This window comes from Mesoplodon densirostris, chromosome 6 (assembly GCF_025265405.1).
Source record: "Mesoplodon densirostris isolate mMesDen1 chromosome 6, mMesDen1 primary haplotype, whole genome shotgun sequence".
In the NCBI taxonomy this organism is placed as follows: domain Eukaryota; kingdom Metazoa; phylum Chordata; class Mammalia; order Artiodactyla; family Ziphiidae; genus Mesoplodon; species Mesoplodon densirostris.
This window is the reverse complement of record NC_082666.1, coordinates 51899095-51917334: the sequence shown is the minus strand read 5'-3', so window position 1 is coordinate 51917334 and position 18240 is coordinate 51899095. Positions and strand designations below refer to the sequence as shown.

General features: G+C 34.5%; 1 protein-coding gene across 1 annotated transcript in view; it reads right to left on the bottom strand.

Annotated features, from left to right (window-relative positions):
* Positions 1–219: 219 nt before the first annotated feature.
* PLAA (phospholipase A2 activating protein) overlaps positions 220–18240 on the bottom strand; it is a 40520-nt gene continuing 22499 nt past the window's right edge. The window contains exons 8-14 of the mRNA XM_060101937.1: positions 15367–15524; positions 14468–14687; positions 12537–12608; positions 9593–9661; positions 6982–7083; positions 5285–5449; positions 220–4231 (exon numbers count right to left, since the gene is read on the bottom strand). Coding sequence (XP_059957920.1) covers positions 3666–4231; positions 5285–5449; positions 6982–7083; positions 9593–9661; positions 12537–12608; positions 14468–14687; positions 15367–15524 — 1352 coding nt within the window. The 3' untranslated portion in view covers positions 220–3665. The remainder of the gene's footprint in view (positions 4232–5284; positions 5450–6981; positions 7084–9592; positions 9662–12536; positions 12609–14467; positions 14688–15366; positions 15525–18240) is intronic.

Here is an 18240-nt window from a genome sequence, read left to right as displayed (position 1 = left end):
TTGATTTTTTAGATTAGATCCTTTAGAACAAAAGTTATAAAAAACATTCTTAGGACAATGAGGAAATCTGAATATACACTGGATATTAGATGTTATGAAATTACTAATTCTTTTAGTATGTGGTTATTAATAATATTCTTTAAAATGTTTTTTTCTTAAAAGATGCATAATGAAGTATTTAGTTGATAAGTGTGTTATTTGTAACTTATTTTTAAATAATTTCAAATGGAAGTATTAACAACAGAGATAAAGCAAATATGGCAAAATGTTAACAACTGCAGAACGTAGTTGGCAAGTCCATGAGTGTTCATTGTATGTATGAACATTTTCATTAAAAAAATTGAAACACATGGAAAAATGATGTTAAATGAGTCTTCAAAATTGTATTTATAATGACAACTACACTGTGTGCTACAGCTGAATGTGCCTCCTCAAAATATGTTGAAACCTAATCTCCTACGTGATGGTATTTGGAGGTGGAGCCTTCGGGAGGTGATTAGATCATGAGAGTGGAGCCCTCAGGACTGAAGGGTCCCCAGAGAGCTCCCCCCTCCCTTCTGCCATGCAAGGACACAGGAAGACAGCATGTAAGAGCCAGAAAGCGGGCCCTTACCAAACACCAAATATGCCAGCACCTTTATCTGGACCTTCCAGTCTCCGGAACTGTGAGAAGTAAACGTTTGTTGTGTAAGCCACCAAATCTATGGTATTTTTGTTGTAGCAGCCGAAACAGACTGAGATACTGTGTATAATTTTCTACAGAAAAATGCACTAGAAATTAATTATAATTTATTTTTTTAATGATTGAATAACATTTCCTATTCTCAGGTGGGTAATTTGTATCTCAAGACCTCTAGGAAGGATGATACATCACTAATGATCCTCTATACATTTTATTATTTTTTCACAAAATAACCATAATATACAGTGATAACTGCTAAGGAAGCCATAACCCAGTCTTATCCCCAGAATTATCTTTGTGAAGGTTTTTAGCTATGCTTCTTCCATTATTTTGATTATGAGGTAGATAAAAAAATTCTGTCACATTGTTATTTAGTTATAAATTCAGCTAGTCATGAAAAAAAATCATAACATGCTCATTTTATTTATTTATTTTTTGTCCACACCGTGTGGCATGGGGGATCTTAGTTCTCTAACCAGGGATTGAACCCTGCCCCCCTTCAGTGGAAGCATGGAATCCTAACCACTGGACAGCCAGGGAATTCCCTAAAATGCTCATTTTTAAAAATGTAATGTCAGAGGGGGACTATAATAGTTAATGAATTGGAGACAATGATAACTTAGCTCTTTTGCAGGCAACAGTTTCTAACGCAATATGAAGGACATTAACTCCAAGACTTTTACCACTGGAGGTGATTTGGCAACATTTATCAAAGTTTAAAAATGTGCATTAACTTGACCCACCAATTCCAAGTATAAAATGTATCCTAAGGAATTAGTAAGAAACTTGTGAGATTTGCCATAGCATTGCTTGATAGCTGAAAATAGGAAACAATGTCAGATAATAGGAAATGGGCACATCGATATAACATAATATTATATTTATTAAGGTGGAAATATGTGTACTATATGTCAAGTTTAAAAATCAGGTTATTGAACAATGTGTATAATACAATCCTTTTTTAAAAAAATAAAACATGTTTACATACCAATTGATATGGCACAAGATGTCAAGAATGATTCTCTCTGGGTAGTGGAATTATAGGCAATTTTTATTTAATGTGTGTGTGTTTTATGCAATGAATGTGTATTTTTCTATTCAGAAAAAAAAATAAGGGAATCATGGAAAAAAGTAACTTAAAAAAAATCTTTAAAACAATTAGATCACCACTTATCACTTATCTTTCAAGTGGGATTTTTTTTCCTTTTTGCTAAACTGTATTTTGTAATTTTTCTTCAATAAACATGACATAACAGTATAATAAAAGTGGTTATAAAAACACTTGTACACTAATGGGAAGCAAACAGTGTTTACCATTTGCCACCCCTTACATTTTGAAGAGTAAACTATTCTTAACGAAGACTTTACATCCTACCATTATACAAAGGTACCTAGTATTTCAAAATATTGCAGATAAATTGTACTTATAATTGCATGCTAAACATGACATGTTAAAAAGAAAGCACTGTATTGTAAGCACTGAACCAGGCTGACCCAGTTATACTCTTAATACAGTCATTTAACTTTGACTTAACCCCCTAAATCCCAATTCAACAAAAAGCAGAGCACAGGTAACTAATGGAACCAGCAAACAATATTTAACGTCTGGGTACACACCAGAAAATTGCAATTTAATACTTAGCAAAATATATATCCCCTCAATTTACATTTTACCCATTCTCTTTTGATATTCCAAAAGTTTTTCCTTGGATTAATCTAGACAATCAAACCATTCCTCTCTTATTGGGGAAGAAATGGTCTTCTTAGACTGCAATTTGGCATTAAGCCAGGAAATTCACGGTTCTATATATCATAAATGTTGGGAATGATGCTATTTTAGATTAAGAATAGTTACACTTCTCTTAAGAAATTAAGGTTCTCTTAGACACAGTAAATTATATAATTAATGGGTTGGTTCCTTCTTGGTGTTAGTTGCTAGGATGTTCATAGACAAATTTGTGACCCCTCCCTCTCTAGGAAGTATGGCATGGTTTGTACTTTTCCTTTTTTCCATCATGATTCATCCCACTATCTTTACTTCTGAAAATAGAGATAACATCACCCTACATTTAACAGGATTTGGGAATTAAATATCCAAGTGTTTAGCACTATACCTGGACCATGTTAGAGGCTCAAAAATACTAATTTCCCATGACAGTCTCTGGACTTGCAAATAACAGTTTGATGTATTCTTGCTCACTCAATTGCCTGATAATATTCAACACATTCCAAATTCCCTTTGATATAATGGAAATGACCAAAAATAGACAATCAGATATCGAAACTGGAATGAATAATGAAGTTACCTCAAATAGTGAAGGGGAAAAGAAACTGGATCATAAGCCTGTAGTCAATTTGGGGCTTCATCTGTCTGAACTGATACACATAACACAGCTTAGTAATTTGCTTTTACTTGAACTAAAAATGAGCCATCAAACAAACTTTCTATTTACAAAGAACTTAAATGAAGAAATTATTTTATATCTTTTCAATATATGGAATAATTTATAACAAACTTAATTTTAAAAATTCTAAAGTAGTTGTCCTAAAACAAGACTTTGAAATCAATCAATGCTGTTGAAAGCATCCAGCAATGAAAATGAGTAGAGCAGAAATTAAATAAAAGACAACCACCAACAATTAACAGTCTGGGGGTATAAGTAGTAAAGCAGATTACATAAATAAAAGCCCTTGTCTTCTCCTAGTTTGCTAAGGTAAGGGAATTACACCACTGTAGTTGCGTTGCTGTTGGTCACAGCTCATTCTTAATTTATCTCTGAACCTATCCCCATTACCCAGGAAAATTTCACAGTTCATCAGTGCAAAAATTTTATTTCTCCTTTGTTTCACCTCCCCCGCCCCCACTTTACAAGATCTGAAATTTTACTTAATCCACAGCATTCTTTTCATCTGTAATCAGTCATGTGAAATATGAGGAAAAAAAAAACTTATCAATTTAAAATCTCAGTCCCCTAGCCCACTGTTACAGTAAATTTAGGATAAGTCTACAGCATTCACTTACTTTAGCTGGTTCTGATACCGAGGCGTACTTTTTTATTTGAGAATCAACGCCTAAAGATTTGGCTAATTGTACAGCGTTTGAATCATCACTGATAAGTGTCCCAAGAGCCACAAGAAGTCTAAAAGTGGCTTCCAGGTCTTGTACAACTTCCAAGACTGTGCTAATTACTGACAAGCACTGAGCTTTCCCTTCAATGTTATGGTCTTTATGAAAACAAACAGAATAGTTCAGGGTTAATGTAGCCAGAGCAATGTGAATGTTCTTATTGCTCCCTGATTTCAGTTCTATTGCATGGGACAGTAGTGATTCCCTCTGGGACATCATGAGCTTTTGTCCTGCCTGGCCAACAAAACAATTGCAAAAAGTCCTGAGAGCAAGCAGCTGGTTTGCTGGCTTTCCTTTAGGGTTCAGAAGACTGATAAGATGGCTGCTGAACCGAGCTCCTTCTTTTTCATTGCAGAAGTTCTCATTCACACTGGGATGTTTAATTGACAACCGAAGAATGTCAAGTGCAGGAAAGACAATATCTATTGAAAAGAAAAATTCATTAATGTTAAAAAGACATTTTAAACATTAAAAATCATATGCCTGCTTTACAAAATGTGTATACTTCTGAAACTTGTGTTAACTGATTTTTCATATTTATAGAGACTGTATTTATTGCTACAAGATCACATTACTTTAAAAACATGGTAACTCTCCTGGGTTATTAAAATAGCTTGACATACAGTCAGTATTCAATAAATCCTTGTGCAAAGAATAGGATTGGGACCTGCTTTTAAAAAATCCTAAAACAAGACCAAAGAATTGAGGGAAAGTTCTTTATAGGAGAATTCCAGTTCACAAATGCCAACAGGATGCTTATTATACACATTGGTGGAAGGATTTATATTTAAGGGACTGGGTAGACACCATCTAAGTGCATGCGCTAAACACTCTTAACATCATTAAAAGTCAGGAAAGCAGAAATTATGGGCCCTGTGATATAAAGGTAGTATGCAACCTCATTTATAAAGGATATTCACTTGAAAAAAACTACTGAACAAGAATCTAATTATGTCTAGCAGGAAAAACAGAGATAGAGGAACACATTAAGTGATCAGCCAAATTCAAAATACGGGACATTTTGCAGGAAAAATGATTTTCTTCTCCAATAAATCAATTACACGAAAAAATAATGGGGAAGAGGACACTTTTGGAATAAAAAAGAATTAACTAAATAAAAGAAAACATACTTATAGCAAACGTCTGTAGCCTATGTTTAACAGGTTAGATAGAGTTTCGTGGATGGCTTGCAGGGAATCCACAAATGCTCTGAAAGAGTATACAAAATGGTCCATGTATGGGATCATTACATTACCTTCAGATTCTCTTAAGGTATGTGACCAAAGCAAGGCTTTGTGCTTGCTTTGTTACAGTGGTAAAGTTACAGTGGTATAGTGAATCCTTTTAGTGAAGTTTTTCCCAATGTGAATTTCAACTAACATGTCAGCTTTAATCTAGAAACACCAGTAGTATGGATAGAAATTAAAAGATATACTTTCTGCTTTCTAGTTACATTTTAAAGAGTGTTTCTGTACCTTCAGGCCAGTTAACAGCTTTCCATAAAATCTGAAGTTGCTGGGCTGTGGGTTTTTCTGAAGAATTATTACATATTAGAGACAGTATCTTTTCAAGAAGTACCAAGTCATCCTCAGTTAACTTCTTCTCTTCCGATGCAGTTCCATTAAGTTCCTTCAGTTTACCTAAAACCCAAACCCAAACCTTCAATATTCTCTAACTGTAATTAGGCAGATGTATCACACAAATGCCAACATTTTCAATAAGAGTACTCTACCACACACCATTGGGAGGTAAGACTTTTCACAGCAATTATCAAAGATCATAAAACAAGAATAAGGCCTGGGAGTAATTTTAAGCTGAGTACAGTATAGAAAAAGAAAGATTACTGTAATGATTTTTATGTTACCTGTTGTCTTCTAAGATCTTCTCAAGCTTTTTGCTTTGAATAAGTTTTTAAGTATACCATATTTGTTATCATTTTGAATGCTTTTCAAAGTAATATTATGTCATATATAAGTCAATCCCCTACTTTCTCAGAGAGAAAATTTATAACAACTTTTAGCCAACTTATGGCAACTTCTATGACTGTCAATGAAATAAGTCAAAAAGCTAAATGTGTATTTATATTTAATTTATTGACTTAGTTTCATCTGTACATTTGACATCACATTTTTTAAAAAACATTTAATTTGCTTCCCACAATACTGACACTTCATGAAACTATTTCTTTCAAACTCTTCACATGCATCTTCAATATCAGCATCTTTGTCATCATTAATGTTACTTTGAGTCATCTAACACTATTTCCTCAAAAATTTTCATCTCAAAGAATAAAAAAGCCCAAATTTCCATCACAAAAGGTTTAAGAAGACACAATGTCCAAATTTACAAATTTTTATCTAACATAACTGGAAACTTGGATCTATTTCATTATTCTTTGGCATTTTGCTTAACACTAACAGAATATTAAAACAGTTTATTAAGGGAATGCAAAAAAGCAAGAGATCTTTTATATTTGTACAAGAGTTTAAAAATGTCAAGTTGTCCAGAAGTGTGTATACACTTCTTTATTGTTCAAAAATAAAACAATTAAGAAAAGACCTATGAATGATTTTTATAAAGATAGTATGAAGGATGATGAGAAACAAAACAAACCTCCCCAAAACAATAACACCCTGTCATATATTCAGGTATGTATGTTATCTTATCTCAATAGACTCTTACCATAATCTTTGAGGAAAACAGAGCTAGTAATACTCTCAGTCAAAAATAAACAAACAAAAAACAAAACCTAGTCATTTTGTTTTGAGGAAAACATTAATAGAAAAAGCAATGAAAGCCAACTGAGCAGTTTCATTTTTACAGACAAGATCTTTGTTTTTTAAATGCTTTACTCATTTGTTTTCATTATTTTTTTTCTGAAATCAGTGAAGAGCTTAGAGAATGTGACTGATATTTTTCCCCTTTAATTTTTTTTTCTCATTAAAGTCATTAAAAAGCATTTACTTATATTTGTGTAAGGTTTCTTATAAAGTATTAGTGTTCATTATCAGATCGTGTATTTTTAGTTGACTCAGTTGTGTAATACCAAAATACAAGTCTGTATCGTGTAAGCACCTGGTTCCCAGCACATGCTTAGGACAGAAACAGCCTTGAGAGCAACTCAAGGAGTCTGTGGATATGTGAGAAAACTATTTAATTAAAATACACTTACCTAATATTTGTGTAGGGTTTGCTTGGTCAAAAGTGACAGCCTCTTTTTTAGGAAAATAAATATTCACTGTCTTAGATGCAGCTGATTGGTAGGCACTGTTCCCTATTTACAGAATAGAAGAAGGTGAAAATCATTCAGAGTGGTCAAAGGCATGATTTTTCTAATTGACTTTTGTTTTCAAAATTACTGAGATACATAACTATTCAGTGCATGCAATAAAATAACAACCAACTTCAGAAAAAACAAAATCAATAAGATTTTATATACTGTATATATTTGTTAATATAATAAATTTTAGTTTTTGGAATGGGAGCTTCGTTGTAAAACAAAGCCTTTCCATTTCATATTTTCTACTTCTCTCATATTTTTAAGATTCAATCTAAATTGAAAGTTTTTAAAATATCAAAGAACACAAACAATTATGAAACTTTCCATTTCCTTCTTCTCCAGGCATACTGATCTCTCTTTTCTCATTCCAAATCATGTAGTAGGCATTGTCATTTTCTCCAATCATTTTCTACAGCATTTTTATAAATCCCTCCCAAATTGTAAGCTCCTGAAGGGCGTATGTATTTACTTCTTAAGTCCCCATTATAGTAACACTAACTCAGTATCTGATGCTGAACAAAAAACTGCCACAAGGTGAAAATTCAACAATACTCAGTGAATAAAGCTACTTCAACTAAAGCATAATTTAAATCTCATTTATGTCTTACATTCATTTCAAATCTTAATTTATACATTTTTGTTCTGACGTAAAATGAAGGTATTTTGCAAAAATATGAATAAAACATTTTAATCTTCTGAGTATATTAGGAATAGAAAGGGGGAAGGTAGATAAATGAAGAATGAGGTAAGTGCACAAAATTAATTCTAATTGCTTAGAAAGCATAAAATATTTATTGACATCATCAAAGACACTGCCTCTACTCCTGGTTGTTAGAGTCTAGTTGTGGTAAGGAGACTGCAAATCAAATATCATCCAAACAATTAAGTACAATGAAAAGTTCTCTGAAGGAAAAGTATAGGATGCATTGAGAGCTTATGATAGACTAGAGGATCTAGCAAGAGGTATATGTGCATTATCCAGGAAGTTTCACTGAATTCATTTAATAAATACTATACTGCAAAATTAAATAAAAAAGAAAAAGGAGGGAAAAAAGCCAAACAATAATTAGTGGTCAAAATAGCAAAGTAGAGGGCACAAATATTCCCAAAGAGAACAGCAGTATCAAACTCCTGAGGTAGAAAACTGCATGCCATGCTCAAGACACTGATGCAGGCCAGTATGGAAGAAAAAAGGCAGAGAGGAATGTGATGCAAGGCAAGAGAAAGCTATTACAGGGTTTTTAATCAAGGGAGGGGCATAAACAGAGGACGACTGAGAGACCAACTTGGAGGCCATTATTTCATTGGTCTAGGTGAGAGGTGACAGTTGCTTAGATAAGGTATACAAAGGTCTATTACATACACCAAACTGTTAAAAACTTTAATTTCTTAAAAATGAGAGGAAGCACTGTTAACTTTAAGAGTCTTTTGTAATACAACAGGTATAACATTACTAAGAATTTATTCTGTATAAAATGATTTACATATATTTCGTAATTTTAAACTTATTTCTAGGAAGTAGATATAACTTTACAAATGAGAAAAAGAGAGGCACAGAAACAGAATGACTTGCTTAAGGTAAAACACATAAAAAGTAGTGGAACTGAGATTTGAATCTAAGCATTCTCACTCCAGAGTCCTTAATCTTAATTACTTACTACATTAAACTTCAATACTGCCAACCAATGTTACTTTCACAATGAAAAAATAGCGTAAACAATCATATACCAACTTAGTTCTCAAGTAGAATGGTGGGTTTATGAATATTTTATTATGCTCAATAACATATATATCACACATATTCTCTTGTATAAAATAATAAATAGGGAAATATATATGCCAAGAGATCTGTCAAGCTTACAAGAGGTGAACCACAAATTCAGTTCTGCGTTTTACGGCAGCCTATACAGAGTAAAAAAGTAAGCCTGCATATATTCAACAATGCTAAACAAGTAAGATGTGTCAGGGTCTAGGCTGGATACTAAGAATAAAAAAAGTTTGTTGCTCAGGACAAAGCCAAATATTCCAGGCCTAAATCGTAAAACCAAATTCTCTCCTGAGTCCTCTCAATGTGTAATGTAGTAAATAATATTCTAAACACATTAAGTATATAAGAATGAAGCAGAAGAGATGGGACTAACTCAGATTTTGTAAGGATAGTGAGGAAACCAGCCTTACCACAGTAGAACAGCAGTTTTCAATCCTGGCTGCACATGAGAAAATTATAAAACTACTCTCGCTAAGACCCCAACCCAGAGCAACGTTAGATCAAGTGAGCATCGCTGGGGATGAGGTTGAAGTAGTTTTTCTAAGCTCCCCAGATGATTCTAATGTGCAGTAATGACACAATTCTGAGAACACCATAAAAGCCAGGTCAAAAGTTTGGTCTTGATTTACTGTATCAAAAGTTTTCCAGCAAGAAGAAGATGCCAATTTCCTTAAACTTTCATTACATAAAAGTACTAATGAATTAAAAAAAAAAGAGGAAATGAAAAATGTGTACCTGTAAATGGATCAACTCCAGCCATGGTAGTTCCCATACTTGCAGACCCTGGTACATACCGACCACCACCTAAAATGCAATAATACTCCTAGTAAGCACAGGTGACAGCAAATGATAAAGTTCAAACTGCTCCTTCTTTACACAGAATGACTTATTTTCATTATTAGTCACACTTCAGAATGACATCTTAATAAAACAGCTGTAAATTTAATACAGCAAAATGCTTAGAACAGTATCTGGCATGCAGTTAGATCTCAATAAAATTAGCTGGAAAATTAATTCTCAAGTTATAAAATAAATATTACATGCCTTATATACTATAATTATAGAAGTTTAATGAATTACAAAAGCATTAATAGATTGGAGAGAAAGAAAGTCAATAGTTTCCATAATGAAATGTGAACACTATTTTATTGAAATAGAGATGGGATTACTTGGCACATAAGACAAATAGAAAAGAAACTAGGTAAGAGTTAGGGATGCTATGATAATAGCCCAGTCTCAAATTTGAGAATACTTGTAGCTGCTTTATTGAAAATGGAAAGAAAGAAAGAAAGAAACAGGAAAAACAAGTGCAGAGAGAGAATCAGCAGGATTTGGAGATGTTCGGAGTCCTGGATCAGCCTTTGTGGGAAGAAGAAAGATGAGCTATTGTTCTAGCCCCTCTAAGCTTAATATTCAGGAGTTGGTATAACCAGTGCAACAGATACAGAAAAAGCAAACAAAACTAAAAAACAAAACTGCAGATGTGCAGGATTCATTAAAATAATGAAGAACACAGAATAAGTGGATTTGCTGAGTTTTTACCATATGCTGGCTAGCATGCTAAGCATATTATATGCATGAATCATTTAAATATTAATTAGAGATCATTATTATATAATATTTTAGAAGAGGAAGGCTGAATAATTTGCCCAAGGCATTATTATGAGGCAGAAGGTAGTCCTACACTGTTCCAAATGTGGTTCTCTAACCACTTGAATGAGAGTCACTGGTTCAATATGCAGACTCCCAGGGCCTGCCCATAATAGCCTAGTAGTTCTCCAAATTAGCTTCACTTTAGAAACCAATAGGGAGCTTTTAAAACTACCTAAACAGCAAACCACATCCAAGACCATATAATCAGAATTCCTGGGGAAGGGATCCGACTCTGAGTATTTTTAACCTCCTTACTAATCTAGTGTATCAGAATCTCTGGGTGGGACCTTGCAATAACTAACTTAAACAATCATCCCATATGATTCTGACATTAAATGTTTGAGAATCATATAAATGAGGAAAAGAAAAAAGAATTAAGATTGACCTTAAGTTAGAAGCAAGATGGGGAATGTTTTGGCCCCAGTGCTGTTGGTAAAACTGGAGGAACAACATCAACAATAGTAATAGCTAACATACACTGAGGGCTTAAATATATACCAGGCATTTTGCTAAACACTTTATATGAACTATACCACTTAATTTTTATAATATCTCAATATGGCAAACGTTTTAACCTATCTTTTATTAACAGTGTGGTTCAGTTAACCTATTAATTCCGTAATTCTCTTGGACTTTTAGTGTGCTATCTTGCACATCTCCATAATAAGTGCATCTTCTGAGTTACTGACACTGTGCAACAGTGAGACATGCTCCAGTTACGATGGCCCCAGTTGTTCTCTTGATTTTGTTGGTACTGTTTGAAGCTTGGTATATTCTTTCTGTTCCACAAAAAAGCTGCTAATGAGATTCAGGAACTCTGTTGTTCTAAGTTTCAGAGCATCACTGTGCCTGAATATGCTGATAGAGAAAGTTATCATCTTATCTACTCTTCAGATCTTTACTGCCTTTTCAGGGTCACCAAAGACTTCCTTAATAGCCATCATGCTATCACAACATTTAGCTTGATAGTTGGTTTCTGTAGTACACTGATACACTGCACAGGGTACAGCTATTTATTTGCATCTGGGCCACCAGTGCATTCTCAGGAGAAGGGAAGCTCACTGAGAGCAGTTCACAACTTCATGATACTGACCCAAGGTTGTGTGTTGGTCCCATCTATGGTTTAGAAAGGACTCTACGGCCACTTTTAGAGCTCACAGTACTAAGTCTGCAAGGCCAATAGATACCATAAATACTATGAATTTCTTCCCAAATTTGGTATATTGTCCAGGAACTCTGGCTGAAGATCCAACAACAGCATCATAAAATACATCAAATGCTATTCTGAAAACAGAGATTTCTTCAGTTGCATTAAAGTCCAATTTTTTTCCAGTAGTGTTGATGCTGAGGCATGCATACCTTTGGTAAATAAAGTCACTTTGAAGAGACACCAACACTTCCAGGGCTTCATGAAGGCCATTAATAACTTAGATTAGGAAGACTAATCCTGGGTAGCTGGGTGGACTGTCTCCTTCCATGCTAAAGGCAAATTATGCCTGGGCAAACTTCTTGACTGCACTGCTCCATCCAATCTCAGGGACTCACATGGCTCCTTCTCTGCTCGTGATCAGTAGTAGCATCTCGCCAGTGATAGCACTCATGCTGTGTCTTGGTTGGTGGATTCCCCTATTATCTAATTTCACAGATAAAAAAAATAGGCTCAGACAGGTTAAGTAACTTGCCAACTTCTCATAGCAAGTAAGTGGTAGAGCCAGATTTTGAATCAAGGTCTGTCTGACTCTAAAATCTATGATCTTAATGACGCTGCTCTCCTTTCAGGAAGGACCACTGGAGAAAATGATGGATTTTAATAATATGTTATTAAAAGTCATGAGGAAAGCTATAAAAGTACTCGAGGAAAAAGAAAAAATTAGAAGTTAAAGAAAAGGAGATCCATCAAAATTGGAAACACAGATAATAAGGGAATTATCAGTTACTGGATAATATCTTCAAAATGTAAAGCTATATAATACAAAATGTTACACATTTAGTGAAGAAAGACATATTGATCAAAACTGCTTCCCACCTGTAAAAGGATCTGCTGCAGGCAGTGTGTTAGAAGATCCTGATGAAGAGCCTGGAACATACCGACCACCACCTGTGCATGCAAACAAAGAAAAATCTGAAGTACGCCAGAATCCTGAATTTCATAAATGGCACGATGCTTACATCAGAAGACTCTAAATGTGGGGAGAAATAAAAGAGCAAGGCTGTCCCATGACAGAACAAGAGGAGTTATAGTCAGAAGTCTTATAGTTGGAAAGGTTAGTAAGAAACTAAAATTTCAGTGATTCTCCAAGTTTTGTTTTTGTTAACTTTAATCCTTTATTATATCTTAGCTTCTGCACTTAAATATTAAAATAACTAGGAATTCAAATATAAAAAGATAAATTGCAGTTGGTCTCTGACCTAAATAATATACACGTACAATCAGTTCCTGTTCCTATACAAATTCACTAGAATTCCTGCTGCTGTTGTTGCTATCAAACCACAGGCACCAAATGTGAATCTTTTAGAAAACCCCTGGGTTCATTAATTCATGTGTCAAACAGTGCATTCAGTGCTGAGATCCAGCAGGGAACAAGATTGCTTGTATCCACTGAAGCTTACAACCTACTGGAGAAAATTACAAAGGGGATGAGTGGTTCAAAGGAAACAGATTTCCCATTTATACATTTACAAATGTGTGGTGTGTGTGAGTACGTTTTGTTAGTATCTCTAGGGAAATAATCAGAGGCGTCTACCAAAAGATATATCTAAGGATGCTGACAGAATTTCAGAGGAGCAAAAAAGCCAAATCGTTGTCAGATTTCCAGACAGAGCCAGCTGCTTTAATATCTGTCCTCCATCCCACAAGATAGCTTATAAAATACAGTACTCTTTTGTACTGTAGACTGATATTCCAACCAACAGAAATATCCAGGTAATAAACTTTTTTTTTTTCCTTGTTCTGTCAAGTGCATCTGCTGGGAGGATCCTATCATTTATAGTTCGTAATGAATCAGTCTGATAATCTGTTTAAGTCAACATGCAGGTCAGATTAACTTTATTATGTGAACAAACAATGGAATTTTGAACTAGAAGGAGAGGAGATAATTTAGGAGCATGAAGCATCTGTGAGGGAAGAAGAAGAAAAAAAAAAGACCTGAGACAAGAAGAGGATATGGGATCCTTGCAATACAAGGAACAGCACTAGCACATGAAAGACAGAGTCAGAAATAACAGGAACCCATTAACAATAAAGTGTCAATTTCAAATTTTTATTTAGAGCTAGCCCTATATCTAAGAAAAGATAGATATAGGGCCAGCTCTATATCTATCCCATACCATGGCCTCAGTTCCCAGGGCCTAGAGCTCAAGCTAATACTTCTAGAATTAAACTCCATTTCCAAGGATCCCAGACTCAGACTAATACTACTGGGATAATACTACTGGCACGAGAACCTAATCCCATTAATAACATTTTAGGCGCTGTATACTATGTTATAAACAACTGACTTAAAATGAACATGTGGAATACAAATAACATGTAAACTAAAACTACCCATAGTTCAGTTCTAGATTTGATGCATAACTAACTGGTTTAGCCTCATATGAAAACAGAATTTCTATTTACTGAATTTCACCAAAATATATATTTTAAAAAGAAGCAATAACATGAAGGAACTTAGAGGTTTCTTTTCATTTCAAATGACTGAACTAGTTTCAGTTTAATTTTATTTAGTTTACAGTGTGGCTGTATTTTTGAAGGAGAAGGATTTACAATTGTTTCCATAAATACGAAATTACTATATAATTTAAGCCTCAAAAATATATATCTGCAGCAAAAACCTGCTGTAGATCTTGGTTTTTATTTAAACAGCTAATCATAATAGGTGTTTAAAGACAACAAATAAAGAAAAAAGAATAATCAACATTGGTGGAAGTATATAAGGCTTAATACAAACCCTAACTTACCTGTAAACGGATCTGAAAAACTGGGGTTCCCAAGTCCCAACATTTGACCTTTTGTGTTATCAATAATAAATTTAGCCACCTGATCCAAAAACATAGGATTCAAATCATTCTTCTGCAAGAAGTTGTATGCAGTTAACCAGGGATCGTCAGTGATGTTATATGGCAGTTTATATGATGGTCCACCTTCGTTGACATCAATTGAGAAAACAAAATCAAACTCCTTTAATAGGAATATAAAAAGGAGATAAGTGATTACTATCTGTTCACATAAATTAATGACATACATAACACAGATTTATTGTAATAATTATAGTGCTAAACTTTCTCCAAAGCACAATTTTAAAATCTTCCATTTGGCAAATAATGTTTAATAGCAACCATATGCATGTGGTGCAAGAATAGTAGCTCACTGGCAGGTAGATGTGGGGGATGGATTATTACTACATATTAATTGTAAGACCAAAGGATGGTTTCCAATTAGTTGATCTCAAGGCCAAAAGTATTAGCTGTTACCTTACCCTACTCATGAAAACATGCTGGCATTATAAGCACAGCCCTGCAGGGTCCCTCATGGCCTGTCAAGTTAAATATAGCTAGGCACAAAGCATTAGATGAAAGGTGACACAGAAGCGCCTAATCCAAAATGGTTGGGAACAGCTTATCTATGTAACTACCAAAAGGCAAATAATGGCGGTGTCCATCACAAATGCAGCTCTCTCTACATGCAAAGATATTAAAAAAGAAAAAATCTACTTCAAGACTGAGAATCTCCCCATTGAAATCTATTTTTAAATGTCAAAACACCAAAGAAAATTTTATTAGCATGGGGAAAGGGAAACGAAAACTTTTAATTTGTCTAATGCTTTAAGGTAAGAGCAATTAGAAAGAAGTCGACATACTTTCCCTTCATATAAAACTTTTCCAGATGTTTGCTGATTAGCACCAGATGAGCCAACAACATCACCAATTTTTATCCACCTCCCTTCACTAACACTCCACTGATAGGCTTCGACTTTCTCCCCATCTCTGATTAGGCGAGTCTGTCCTTCTCTAGTACCTTAAAATAAAAATTTTAAGAATCAAAGAGAGAATGGCAGAGTAAAATTTACAAACATTAGATAGAAAAGGTTTAACATTAAAGTTTATATATAAAAGAATATGTATTTTGGTTTAATAGAAAATTTTATGAAACAAAATATTTTAAAATGTAATTCTACTGGAAACTGGCCAAAAAGAAAATAATGGTTTAAAAGAAACTCTATTGCTACTTCCCTGGTGGTGCAGTGGTTAAGAATCTGCCCGCCTGCCAATGCAGAGGACACGGGTTCGAGCCCTGGTCCGGGAAGATCCCACGTGCCGCGGAGCAACTAAGCCCGTGTGCCACAACTACTGAGCCTGCACTCTAAAGCCCGTGAGCCACAATTACTGAGCCCACGTGCCACAACTACTGAAGCCCGCACGCCTGGAGTCCATGCTCCACAACAAGAGAAGCCACCGCAATGAGAAGTGAGAAGCCCACGCACCGCAATGAAGAGCAGCCCCCTCTCGCCGCAACTAAAGAAAGCCTGCACGCAGCAATGAAGACCCGACGCAGCCAAAAATAAATTTATTAAAAAAAAAACTCTGTTAAATAAAGGATGGTTAAAAAGATGTGATTCTACTAAAAAGTAGCTGGCTGATCAAAAAATAAAACAAGTTTTATTAACGAGTATCTTCTGACAATACTTCATTTCAGTAAATGATTCTCCATTCTTCTAGCTGATCAGGCCAAAAAGAGTAGAAGAGTGTGATTCCTTTCTCTCAGTTTTAATCCTTCAGCAAATTCCATCAGCTCTATCTTTAAAATATAGCTAAAAGACTACCTCTTCTCACCATCTCCATTGCTACCCGTTGGTACAAGCCACCATTATTTCTCAGTTGTACTGATTCAATGGCCTCCTACTATAGGCCCTGGAGCCCCCTAGAGTCTATAACACTGGCTGTTTATTCTGCCTATGACATTCTCCACACAGATGTTAGCAAGATTTGCTCCCTTGTCTCCTTAAGGACTTTACCTGAAAGCCACATTCTCAGCAAGGCCTTCAGTGGCAGAGACTGCTAGCTGTCCTCCAGAGATTCCTGCTCCTATTCCAGTGGGTAGAGCTGTAGCTGTCTAGTCGAAGACTACCTTATTCCGCCCCCTTACATTCTGTAGTCCCTAGATTACACACTGAGTAATGGTCAGTGGAATCTGGGTGGGTGTGATAAGTGCCAGTTCTAGGCCTATTCCATCATCTTCTACCCTCCCCTCTTATGCTGTCTGGTGGCTGAATATCTATAACCAAGGGGACCCTGCAAGCACATGATGAAGATGGTGATTTCAGCATGGGTCTCTGAGTGACCTAGAGGAGTAAAATTATTCTACAAACATGTTCCAGCATACCCTGCTGTCAACTGAACTTTAAATGTGCAATAAATAACCTTCTCTTATGTTAAGCCACTGACATTTTAGGATTTATCTGTTACAGCAACCAGTGCTATCCTAAGTATTATACATTTCCTGACCACTGAATTTCAAACTGCTGTTTCATTTTTTATTAAAACTCAATACCTGCTTTACTTTTCCATAGTACTTATCTGACATACTTCTATATTTACTTATTAACTTTTTAATTATCTGTCTCCTCCTGTAGAACATAAATTTGTGGGAACAGAGATTTCTGTCCCTTTTGTTATCTGTATTCCCCAAGAGCTTAGACCAATGCAGGGCAGATAGTAGGTACCTAGTAAATATTTATTGACTGTGTATATATAGAGACAAAAAGATTACATTTTTCCAAAGAACTGTAAGAATATTAAAAACATGAAATAATACAGTGGTGTTCAAACTTTTGGTTTCAATGTTTCTTTACAATCAGAAATGTTATTCAGAAGCCCAAACAGCTTTTTTTTAATGTAGGTTATATCAGTTGATTTACTGAATTTGAAATTAAAAATGAGAAGAGCAAAAAATATATTTACTAAAAAAAAAAAATATATATATATATATATATTTACTTCATGGAAAACAGTAATAGATCCATTAGATATTGAATAAATAATAGTTCAATGAAAAATAAGTATAGTTTTAAAAACTTAGTGAGAAGTCTGGCATTGTTGTACATTTTTGTAAATCTCTTTACTGTCTCTCTTAATAGAAGACAGCTGGATTATCATACCTGCCCCTGCATTTAACCTGTTGCAATCTGGTGCTTGGTTGATGTATACAAAGAAAATCCAGCATCACACGGATAATACAGTTGAGGAACAGAGGACTAGTTTAATAGCCTTTTCAGAAAAATGTGGATATTCTACAAGTAGTAGATCCTAAAGGTTACAAATTTAGAATCTGAAACTGTATCAATGAATTTTTCATGCTCTATTATACTAAAATCCATTGGTCTATCTTATACTTTGAACAGTTCTTTTACCCATGTATGATTTTGTAAGACCATGAACTGGTCATTTGGAAAATACTGATTCACTGAGCTATGCAGATCTTCCATATGATTACACATTTCATTATTCAATATAAAACAGTTGCATTTGTTAATATTACCACTAATGTCACAAGTTTTCCAAAATTTCAATTTTCATTTGGAAGTCTGAATTTTATCTTTGGCAACAAATGCTGTCAGTTGTTTTCCTTAAAGTAACATTCTCGCTTTGTTCATTTTCAAAAAAATATCTGCCAAATACCTAAGCCTGAATAACCGTAGTTGCTCTTTGAAATAAAAATGGCATTCCCTGAAAAA